The sequence below is a fragment of the Salmo salar genome, chromosome 10 (assembly GCF_965601325.2).
Source record: "Salmo salar chromosome 10, fSalSal1, whole genome shotgun sequence".
In the NCBI taxonomy this organism is placed as follows: Eukaryota; Metazoa; Chordata; class Actinopteri; order Salmoniformes; family Salmonidae; genus Salmo; species Salmo salar.
Window position 1 is genome coordinate 87,116,002 of NC_138300.1, and position 12,670 is coordinate 87,128,671.

The window sequence follows — 12,670 nt, forward strand, 5'->3', positions numbered from 1 at the left end:
GTTTGGAGGAAAAAGGGGGAGGCTTGCAAGCCGAAGAACACCATCCCAACCATGAAGCACGGGGGTGGCAGCATCATGTTGTGGGGGTGCTTTGCTGCAGGAGGGACTGGTGCACTTAACAAAATAGATGACATCATGAGGGAGGAAAATTATGTGGATATATTGAAGCAACATCTCAAGACATCAGTCAGGAAGTTAAAGCTTGGTCGAAAAATGGGCCTTCCAAATGGACAATGACCACAAGCATACTTCCAAAGTTCTGGCAAAATGACTTAAGGACAACAAAGTTAAGGTATTGGAGTGGATCACAAAGCCCTGACCTCAATTCTATTGAAAATGTGTGGGCAGAACTGAAAAAGCATGTGCGAGCAAGGAGGCCTACAAACCTGACTCAGTTACACCAGCTCTGTCAGGAGGAATGGGCCAGAATTTACCCAACTTATTGTGGGAAGCTTGTGGAAGGCTACCCAAAAAGTTTCACCCAAGTTAAACAATTTAAAGGCAATGCTACCAAATACTAATTGAGTGTATGTAAACCTCTGACCCACTGGGAATGTGATGAAATAAATAAAAGTTGAAATAAAATAATTATCTCTGCTATTATTCTGACATTTCACATTCTTAAAATAAAGTGGTGATCCTAACTGACCTAAAACAGGGAATCTTTACTAGGATTAAATGTCAGGAATTGTGAAAAACTGAGTTTAAATGTATTTGGCTAAGGTGTATGTAAACTTCCGACTTCAACTGTATGTTGTTAGTATGTAGGCTGTTTATGTAGGGTGTGTAGGGCCCTTAAAGAAAGAAACAACAACTATCTTTTGGTATTTATTTCATTAGTCCATTGTTGATATAGTCCCAAAAGGTTTTGCATGTCAGCAATCAAGTTTTCAAGATATAGAACTTTCAAAACACAGAAATACAGCTGGTATTGATGCATTTTGCATCATATGATGCTGCGTCTTAGCAGCTTTATCTCACTTACACAGAATAATGTTTCAACCTGGCACATACCCTCTCTGATTGATCTTTTCAGGGAATAAGATAGGATATATCTTCCCAGAAAGACAAAAAACTACGACAACTGCGTAGTTGAGATTACTAGTCATTTTATTTGGAGCCTTGCAAAGTTAATTCTATGCAGATGGCTCTCTGTCTCCTGTAGATTATAAAAGGACTATGATCACTGCTCGTCCAATATCCTCTTCCTGCCGGTTGCGACGGAAGATGTGGTAGAGTGGCAAATAACTCCATGTCCATGACTCCAGACACTCAAGCAGCCAAATCCAGTGTTAGTCTGTGTGTGTCTGCATTTGTTGCAAAGGTAGAAAGAGAGAGGGTTTATTCAGCATGGGAGAGTTGGAACCATCCATCTGAGATATTTTTTAAGTACAGCTTTCAAAGCCTCTCAGAAATAAAATTAGCGGAGTTGAGCTCAGTACAGATGGTCTAGGGTAGACAGATGGCTATGGCTTCCATTGGCCCAGGTCTGCACATTCTGATCTCAGATAGAGATTGAGACTAAAATTAAAACAATTATGTTGTGGGTGAGCTACGCAATATTTTCAGAGATAAAGACAGCCATGGAAAAGAATTACTTTGGATTGGATCTTTTACTGCATCTTCTATTAAGTCTGTGATTAGTAAGCCTGCTGAGGCCTCCCTGTTCCTAGTGTGCTGTGAGGTCTGTGGGCCGGGGCAGGTGAGGCCTGTCTGTCTGTCTAGAAGGCTCCAGCTGGCAGCCTGGGGCTGTGACTATGCTGGTTATTCCCTGAGACCACGCCACCGTTCTCAAGAAAGGACAGGGACTCCAGAGAGCGAGTGCTCTCTGTGTCTGGGCACATGTGGCGCAGCCCTGGGGGAGGGAAGTCCTCGCTCCCCTCCTGACCTTCCCTGCTGGTTGCCACCAGGGCCGCTGCAGCCGCACACTCCTCTTTGAACAGACGGTTGTGCTCCTGCTTGAGCTCCTGGTAGCTCTTAGAGAACATGTGGAAGATGGAGGTGGCAGGGAAGGCCATGATGAGGATGCCACTAAGAATGCTGCTCAGTGCCACCACCTGGCCCGGGATGCTGCGTGGCACCATGTCGCCGTAGCCCACTGTCGTCATGGAGATGATGGCCCACCAATAAGAGGCGGGTATGCTGCTGAAGTCCTGGGCTCCGGTCAGCTCGCTCTCGGCCAGGTGAACCAGCGGGGAGAAGAGGGTGACGGCCACACACAGGAAGAGCAGCAGAAGGCCAAACTCTCTGGTGCTCTTCCTCACCGTCAGGCCCAGGGTCTGCAGGCCCAGAGAGTGACGGGCCAACCTCATCACATACAGGATCCTCAGGGCCCTCAGGATCCGAAGCACCAGGCCCAGCTTGTCCAGGTAGCTGGTCCCCCCGGCCTTCTCATGGTCCAGGGCCGGATCATCCTCATCCACCACCAGGGACACATAGTAGGGCAGGATGGCCATGGCGTCGATGACGTTGAGGGGCCCGCGGATGAACTCCAGCTTGCTGCGAGCCTGAATGAAGCGCAGGATCCACTCCAGGGAGAACCAGGCCACGCACACCGTCTCCACGATGAACATATGGCGACACTTCTGAGAACACTCACCCTGTGGCACAGATAGACAGAGGGAGAGATTAAGAGATTGGGGAGAGAGGGGGGGGGGAGATTTGGACAAACAGAGAGAGGAGTAGGTAGAGAGTGTTGAAGAGGGAGAGAAAGGCACACACAAGAGGAGGGACAGAAATCAGCAGGTTAGATAATCATCTAGGGAGGAATTACATGTGCCTAAATGGAACTTCATTCCTTTTTCATGCACTTTCCTCTCTGCGCGCATTCTGACCTTGAACTTTAGTATGGGGAAACGCATGTGCCAGCCAGCTATTCATTTGGGGTGGAGATCACAGAAATGGAGGTGTGGCAGAGGTGTGTCTACAGATAAGCATATTCTGATCTTGACTTGATTCCCTAATAATTCCACCACCTTTACGTGCAAGGAAACCCTGAATAAGGTCGAGCAAACCCTGTCGGTTCCAAGTGGAAAAACATCTGCTTTCTTTTCCAGAGAGAAATAACAGCATTCTCCATTCACTGTAATGTATAAATTGATAAGAGCTATTGATAAGCCCTAGTTAAATGAGTAATCCGCTTGAAGAAGGATTGCAAATACAATAGCAGTTGTTTTAGATGATTTTTCCTTATGATCGCTGGAGACTATTGTGAAACCAGTAATATGGCAGAAAACTGAAAAGCATACTGTATCAATGTGACAGGTATTTCTGCCCCTTTCCCACAGTGAAGTACAAAATGTGGTTTTAATGTGGGCAATGTTGTGCCAAATGTAACCTTTGTGCACTCTTGAAGGTTTTAATTATATACCCCGACTTTGTTTCCTACTATTTGTATCATGCTAAATATTATTAGCCTCTATCAGTAGCAACTGTAAGTAATAAATACACATTTAACTGCCAATTTAGTGTTAGTTCCCATTCAGTTGGTAGCCTACATTTAGTATCATTCCATTCAATGTTTCGTTTAACTTAATTTGCTTCCCTGTAAATTCTGTCACAGCCATGTGGTTGTTGCTGAGGATCACTAGTAATAGTGAATAATATTTTAATGCAATAAAAATTGTACATGAAGATCTACGAAGCAGAAACAAGAACTGCCCCTCCCTCCCTTCAGGCTATGCTCAAACCCTACACCCTAACCCGAGTACTAAGTACACATCTGGTCTCTTGGCCCTCCCACCCCTACGGTAGGGCAGTTCCTGATCAGCCCAGTCCAAGCTCTTGTCTGTTCTGGCACCCCAATGGTGGAACCAGCATGCCCCTGAAGCTTGGACAGCAGAGTCCCTGGCCATCTTCCCAAAACATCTGAAACCCTAACTCTTTGAAGAGCTACCCGCCCCCACCTCCAAAAAATTAAGCCTTTCGTGAACTAACACTCGAACTTCACTTTTTTCCCCTTTACTAGCTCTGACCTTGCTGATTGCTACTTTGACAAAAAATTGACTTACTATGACTGTGATATGTGGTTGTCCCACCTAGCTAGCTTAAGGTGAGTGCACTGTAAGTCGCTATATTAAATCATTATGGAGCCCAAACCAAACTGTTATTACAGTTTGAACCTGACGCATGGCGCAATACTTGGTGGTTGTCATTACACAATTCCATGATCAGTGCGGGCAATAGGGTATATGCAGTGCATTCAGAAAGTATTCAGACCCCTTGACCTTTTCCACAGCCCTTTCCACGTTACAGCCTTATTCTAAAATGAAGAAAAAAAATCCCTCATCAATCTACACACAATACCCCATAATGACAAAGCAAAAACAGGTTTTTAGAAAATGTTGAAATTTAATTTACATAGGTATTCTGATCCTTTACTCAGTACTTTGTTGAAGCAGCTTTGGCAGCGATTACAGCCTCGAGTCTTCTTGGGTATGATGCTACAAGCTTGGCACACCTGTATTTTGGGAGGTTTTGACATTCTTTTCTGCAGATCCTCTCAAGCTCTGTCAGGTTGGAGGGGGAGCGTCGCTGCACATCTATTTTCAGGTCTCTACGGAGATGTTTGATCGGGTTCAAGTCCAGGCTCTGGCTGGGCCACTCAAGGACATTCAGAGACTTGTCCCGAAGCCACTCCTGCATTTCGTTGGCCCTGTGCTTAGGGTCATGGAAACAGGATGCACCTGAGTTCAATTTTGAGTCTCATAGCAAAGGTTCTGAATACTTATTTACATTTACATTTAAGTCATTTAGCAGACGCTCTTATCCAGAGCGACTTACAAATTGGTGCATTCACCTTATGATATCCAGTGGAACAACCACTTTACAATAGTGCATCTAAATCTTTTAAGGGGGGGGGGGGGGGTTAGAAGGATTACTTTATCCTATCCTAGGTATTCCTTAAAGAGGTGGGGTTTCAGGTGTCTCCGGAAGGTGGTGATTGACTCCGCTGTCCTGGCGTCGTGAGGGAGCTTGTTCCACCATTGGGGTGCCAGAGCAGCGAACAGTTTTGACTGGGCTGAGCGGGAACTGTGCTTCCTCAGAGGTAGGGGGGCCAGCAGGCCAGAGGTGGATGAACGCAGTGCCCTTGTTTGGGTGTAGGGCCTGATCAGAGCCTGAAGGTATGGAGGTGCCGTTCCCTTCACAGCTCCGTAGGCAATCACCATGGTCTTGTAGCGGATGCGAGCTTCAACTGGAAGCCAGTGGAGAGAGCGGAGGAGCGGGGTGACGTGAGAGAACTTGGGAAGGTTGAACACCAGACGGGCTGCGGCGTTCTGGATGAGTTGTAGGGGTTTAATGGCACAGGCAGGGAGCCCAGCCAACAGCGAGTTGCAGTAATCCAGACGGTAGATGACAAGTGCCTGGATTAGGACCTGCGCCACTTCCTGTGTGAGGCAGGGTCGTACTCTGCGAATGTTGTAGAGCATGAACCTACAGGATCGGGTCACCGTATGTAAATAAGGTATTTACATTTTTTTTTTTTTTTTACTGTTTTCGCTTTTTATTATGGGGATTTCAGTGTAAATTGATGAGGAAAACAAGTAATTTAATCAATTTTAGTCTGTACCATAACAAAATGTGGTAAAAGGGAAGGGGTCTGAATACTTTCCAAATGCACTGTATTTATACTATTGTACACTATGCTCCCTATTCTAATTCAGTGTACAGTTCATCATAACCATGGGTTGAAGAATGGTAAAAAAAAGTCATAGAAGTCTGAACCGGGCCCCTAGTAATTAATAAATCCTCAGCTAACACCTACTCTGCATGCTACACTGATAGCTATGTGGGACACAATCAATTCATTACGCAGGATCAAAGACTAATTCGACACACTGGGCATGACCCCAAAAGACAAAAAAGCCAGAATCCCCTCTAACCACCTTAAGAGGGGCAGGTAATTAAACACTCATAGGCCAGGAACGGAAAAAAAACTGCCCCCAGCTATATCCACGCCTCATTCCTCACTCTCACCTGTCCCTGCCTCTCCCATCAGCCCTCTCATCCCTCTCTCCCTCCCTGGCTGGCTTCTATCCCTCTTCCTCTCTTCCTACCCATCTCTCTCCCACCATCCCTCTCACATACACACTTTCCCTGTTTTATTCCTCACACAAACACTTGTTTTCTCACCCTCATTTTTCACCTCCCTCCCCTACTTTCTCTCCTTCTCACACATCCCTCCCCCTAATCTCTTTCTCTCTCTCTCGCTCTCTCAGAGCGGGAGTCATTGTTATCTTTCTGTGTGTACTTCGTGCCTTCTTCAGTCAGTACAGTGGTGGTAGAGTTAGAGCGGCTTTAACCCGAGGCTTGCTGTAGGGTTATTAGCCTCAAAGTAGAGAGGTTACTCACTGTCCCTCCAGCTCCTACAGGCGATCATGCACCTGGCCACTGGAGGGGAGATTTGTACTTCTCTCAGTAGGACTTTTACCTTTCCTACGCTAGAGGGATCTGTGAATCTTTCCCCACTAATGGATCTTCAATCTCTACTCCTCCTTTCTCTCACTCACATTCAGTCCATCTCTTGGGACTTCTCAACTTCTACTTCTATCCTATCTATTCATCCCTCACTCATTCTCCCCCCTCCTCTCTTTCCAGAGGGCTGACCTGGGCTAAGAGGTAAATAAATATTCCTTCCTTGTGCTCTGGGATTTTGAGCACATTAAGGCAGAGTGATGCCCTCCCACTCATCTGCATGATGCTTGATTTCTCAGAGCTAAGGCATTCCCTCTAATCGTATCTCACTGACTTGTTCTGTAACAAATGTCAATGATGTCTCATTTTAACAGCAGCAGTCAATTCAATGCGGCTACTGCCAACTTGCCTCTGACTGGAAAACAAATCATCAAGATCAGTATTGACAAATTCCAAAGTCAGAATGTGATATGTAGTGACGGAATTGAATAATTAAAAAGGGCCAATGGGAGTAACATAGTGAACAACCAACAGCTGCAACTGGATACTATTGCCTGACATGTATGACAGCTTACTTGGCTACAGTCAGAAAGGTTTAGCAACGTTCTCAGAGATGCTTCTAACAGAATATCAGTGGAGTATCACTCAATGGCACCACAATTTCTAGTGTGAAATTTGTCTACTCATTTGCAAGGCTTTGGTTCAAAACCTAAAGAAATTATACATTAAAGGGATCGTTCACCCAAATTACAAAATGACACATTGGTTTCCTTACCTTGTAAGCAGTCTATGGACAACATACGACAGCAATTCATGCTTTGGTTTAGTTTCCCTGGCACTGTATCCACATGCTAACATTTTAGCATTTGTGCCGCAAATCCCATTCAAGTCATGGGGACCGATATTAGCATGTTTCGTGCATCATGTTCAAATCATCAAAAAGTATTTCAAATTGATTGTGAAGCACAACAAAATCACTTATAAATTATTTGAACATGATGCGCGAAAAATTCTAATATCAGTCCCATGACTTGAACGGGATTTGTGCCACAAATGCTAAAATGTTTGCATGTGGAAACACTGCCAGGGAAACTAAAACAAAGCATGGATTGCTGTCACGTTGTATAATTCAAGATGAGCTGCTGTTTAGGAAAACCTGTTTTTTAACATCTGATGTTAAGAGACAGTGAGACAATTCTGATCATGTTCAATGTATTTATTAAGCAATGGAGAGATGATGAATTCAATCTTCATCCACATGGCTATAGAATCTATAGTATAGCGAGTGAGGAGAATAAATAGGATTAGCTACTGAGATTGTAAGACCTAATTGTACGTCAGTCAGGATAAAGGCTCCATTAGTTAATTATTAAAATGTTTTAAAAAATAAAAAAGAGAAGAAAAAAAAAGTATTCTGCTTGGTGAACTCTTCCTTAAAACCTTTTACTGCAGTGGGCTAAATCAGGATTACACAGAGAGTTTCTTGTTAGTCTTAAACAAATCTGTCGAAAGTTTACATACACTTAGGTTGGAGTCATTAAAACTCGTTTTTCAACCACTCCACAAATTTCTTGTTAACAAACTATAGTTTTGGCAAGTCGGTTAGGACATCTACTTTGTGCATGACACAAGTAATTTTTCCAACAATTGTTTACAGACAGATTATTTCACTTATAATTCACTGTATCACAATTCCAGTGGGTCAGAAGTTTACATACACTAAGTTGACTGTGCCTTTAAACAGCTTGGAAAATTCCAGAAAATGATGTCATGGCTTTAGAAGCTTCTGATCGGCTAATTGACATCATTTGAGTCAATTGGAGGTGTACCTGTGGATGTATTTCAAGGCCGACCTTCAAACGTTGTGTCTCTACTTGACATCATGGGAAAATCAGAAGAAATCAGCCAAGACCTCAGAAAAAAAATTGTAGACCTCCACAAGTCTGGTTCATCCTTGGGAGCAATTTATAAACGCCTGAAGGTACCACGTTCATCTGTACAAACAATAGTACGCAAATATAAACACCATGGGACCACGCAACCGTCATACTGCTCAGGAAGGAGACGCATTCTGTCTCTTAGAGATGAATGTACTTCGGTGCGAAAAGTGCAAATCAATCCCAGAACAACAGCAAAGGACCTTGTGAAGATGGTGGAGGAAACTGGTTTGTCCCAGGGTAAATAATTTAAATGCAATGCTACCAAATACTAATTGAGTGAATGTAAACCTCTGACCCACTGGGAATGTGATGAAAGAAATAAAATCTGAAAGAAACCCTTCTCTCTACTATTATTCTGACATTTCACATTCTTAAAATAGTGGTGATCCTAACTGACCTAAAACAGGGAATTTTTACTCAGATTAAATGTCAGGAATTGTGAAACTGAGTTTAAATGTATTTGGCTAAGGTGTATGTGAACTTCCGACTTCAACTGTATAGTCTCGTGACAGCCTTTGCTGATTCAGTTCTGGGTGTAAAGACGATTGTTTAAATCATTGGGTAAAACTAGCCTAATTTCTCTGTTCACCTAACACAAGAGGCTATTACAAAACACCTATAAAAACATTTAAGTTTCATTGTCACAGTCAAGACTTCCACAAAGTAATTACCCATTGAAATAGAAGCTTAAGTAGTGTAAGAGAAAAAAAATATTTTGTGGTATTGATTTTGATTGCCCATGTAGATTTACTGTATGATTCAGTTAATCTTTATCTCTCTCTGTCATTTGTCTTCAGAGGTTCTCTGGCCCTAACAAGGAAATTGATCCAGATTTACTCCATTACCATCATTTGCAGTGAAATTATGTTTTGTCTGCTATTATAACTGTCTGTGTCTATGGCTGTGTACATACAGTATGTGAATACAGTACTGTATGTGGGCAGATTGTCAAAGAGCTGTGTATGTGCATGCATGCGTGCGTGCGTGTTTCTGTGCAGAGACACCCTGAGTAACAAGAGCAAGCTCCTCTTATTGAAGTAAGACTGCAGTATAAATAAGTGAAGACAGACAGGGCCGGCAGCACAGTGGATAGATCACAAACCAGGGGCTGCTGCTTTATCTTAGAAGAAGGTCTTATAAGAATGTCTATACTTTGGCTTCTGCCTCTACTCTTTTTGTCAGCTGGTAACTGTCATGTATAACTGCTGGTCTCACGGTAATTGACCGTTAATTAACATAAACACGTTTAGCATCTCCGGGCTAGTGCATAGCCTACAAGTCACTGATGCAGACCTTTGGAATTCTTCCTTATGTTAGGCCCTGTTCTGGCTATGCCATATGGTAGTGGACTACATTAGTTAATTTAGCAGACCAGATTTTCTCATAATTCCCATGGAATTATTTTATAGTAACAAGAATACAATTGAACATAGCTGAATAAAAAAAATAAAGGATATTTTTCCCCAAACGATTTCCGAGGGAGTGCGCATGTCGCTATTCTGTGTTGAGCAGTTAAAGTGATCATTTGAAACAGGTCCTCTCATATGCTTAATTTAGAAATATTTATGGAACTTTAGTTGTGATACAAACCTTAAACTATATGTTTTGATTTCTAATACATTCTAAGGCTGCATGATGCAACTAATGATGTTGCATGAAAGGCATATGCTTGGCTCTGTTTCTTGAGCAGGCTACACATACCTAATCAGTCTCTTCACAATTTGACAAGCACTTAATAACATTCTAACCCATCAGATTATTCTGAATTTAATCTGGTTTTTAGATATAGCCTACAAATACATGTGAGGAATCATTTTTTATTTGGAATGGGCCACAAAAAAACATGTCATCTGTTGCCTGCACTCCAATAGCGAATGGAGGTTGCGTTTTTAATATGCCAGGTAGGCTACACAAGTTTTAAAGCAGACTAATGTGCTGGGATCATAATTTAAATAGTGGCCAGTCAAAACATGTTTCTATAGGCTATGGGCTCTCCAACCCTGTTCCAAGGGTCCTTGGCCTATATGCTTGGAGTTATTTGGCAACTTTAGCTGTGATACTAACCTTATCAAAACATATAGGCCTATGGGCTAGGCTACATGATGCATGTGACTATGATTTGAAAAAGTGGCAAAAAAATGCATTCACTGTTTCTTGCGTTAGACTGCACACATTGGGCATCATTCACAAGTGATGATATTCTCACCTATCAGACTATTCTCAATTTAATATTTTCTTTACATATAGCCTACTAAATAATATAATGCACCTGTTGGAACAGGGGGAAAAAAGATGTCATCTGTATGCATTTGAATAGAGGAATGTAGGATGTTTTTCATGCTGTTCATTTTCATGCCAGCCAGGTAGGCTACTTTGATTGTAAAGTGAAGCAATGTGCCTAATATTAGGAAAGTTGATAAATAAATAGGCTATAGTAGGCCTAGCCTATACAAAGCTTATGGGATCCTCCTCTTTTTAATAGAGGCCATCAAAACACTGTTTTCTCACGCCGTTGCATAGCAAGTCAGAACCAAGAAGTCAAATCAGTGATCTGTGCAACTGCCTCCGGTGCACATGTACTGTTGTCTGAGTTTGAACTTCTTAATTATTGCCCTAATAGTGTACCTATTGTTTAATAGTGGCAACCATTTTTTTATTTGAGAGTGTTTTTGCCTTTCCACATTGTGATTGATGAAAAATGCATATTCAATGTGTGTTACCTTATTTTTATACCCCAGTTAAAGGGAGACATGGAAGGCCACAATACAGCTCCTTTTTTTCATAAGTAAGAATCCCTATGAGGTGCCAACAATTGTCACAATTTAAATGGAATTTGATTGGTGCAACTTTGCTGGAGTGACTTCCTGTAACGGACATCATATAAAGGGGACCAAGGCGCAGCATGTTGAGTGCTCATCTTGAAGTTTAATGAAAAATCGAACACTTTACAAAATAAACAAAATGACAGCCGACAGTTCTGTCAGGTACTTAAACGAAACAGAAAACAACTACCCACGAAAACAAAGCGAAAAACAGGCTGCCTAAGTATGGCTTCCAATCAGAGACAACGATAGACAGCTGCCTCTGATTGGAAACCATACCCGGCCAAAACAAAGAAATACAATACATAGAATGCCCACCCCATATCACACCCTGACCTAACTAAACAGAGAAAACACAGCTCTCCTAGGTCAGAGCGTGACAGTACCCCCCCCAAAGGTGCGGACTCCCGGCCGCAAACCTGAACCTATAGAGGAGGGTCCGGGTGGGTATCTATAATTGGCGGCGGCTCTGGTTCAGGGCGTAGCACCCTAACTGCCCGCTGATCCCTCCCGCTTCTGTGTGTCCGGAGGAACCAGACCGTGGATCATCGCCGGAGGCTTCGTGCCATGGATTATCCCTACAGGCTCCGGACCATGGATAATCCCTACAGGCTTCTTGCCATGGATTATCCCTACAGGCTCCGGGCCATGGATTACCTCTGGAGGCTTCGTGCCATGGAACATCCCTACAGGCTCCGGGCCATGGATCATCTCTACAGACTTCGGACCATAGATTATCACTGGAGGCTTTACTCGTGGAGCTGGAACAGGTCTCACCGGACTGGAGAGACGCACTGAGGACTGGGTGCTCAGAGCAGGCACCAGCCGTACTGGGCTATGGAGGCGCACTGGAGGGAGAGTGCGAGGAGCAGGCACAGGACGTACTCGGCTATGGAGGCGCACTGGAGGGAGAGTGTGAGGAGCAGGCAAAGGACGTACTGGGCTATGGAGGCGCACTGGAGGGTAGGAATGCTGAGCAGGCATACTCCTTGCTGGCTGAGTGCCAACCTTAGCACGACAACGGTGAGGAGCTTGCACCGAGCGCACCGGGCTGTGAGTGCGCATGGGCGACACAGTGCGCATCACCGCATAACACAGTGCTTGTTCAGTCACTCGCTCCCCACGGTAAGCACGGGGAGTTGGCTCAGGTCTTAAACCCGCCTTAGCCAATCTACCCGTGTGCCCCCCCAAAAAAATGTTTGGGCGCTGCCTCTCGGGCTCCTGTTGCTTTCTTGCCCATTCCTCCTAGTATCGCCGTTCCGCCCTCACTGCCTCTAACTCCTCCTGCGGGCGACGATACTTCCCCGGCCTTGTCCAAGGTCCTGCCCCATCCAGGATCTCTTCCCAGGCCCAGTCCTCTGATCCACACTGCTTGGTCCAATCTTGGTGGGTAGTTCTGTAACGGATGTCATATAAAGGGGACCAAGGCGCAGCATGTTGAGTGCTCATCTTGAAGTTTAATGAAAAACCGAACACTTTACAAAATAAACAAAA

At 43.9% G+C, this 12,670-nt stretch overlaps 1 protein-coding gene across 2 annotated transcripts in view; it reads right to left on the reverse strand.

Moving 5' to 3' along the window:
• Positions 1-815: 815 nt before the first annotated feature.
• Positions 816-12,670, reverse strand: part of kcng4a (potassium voltage-gated channel, subfamily G, member 4a) — a 72,139-nt gene continuing 60,284 nt past the window's right edge. For both annotated transcript variants that reach the window (XM_014124264.3, XM_082957218.1), the window contains exon 3: positions 816-2,600. In XM_014124264.3, the coding sequence (XP_013979739.3) occupies positions 1,722-2,600 (879 nt within the window). In that variant the 3' untranslated portion in view covers positions 816-1,721. The remainder of the gene's footprint in view (positions 2,601-12,670) is intronic.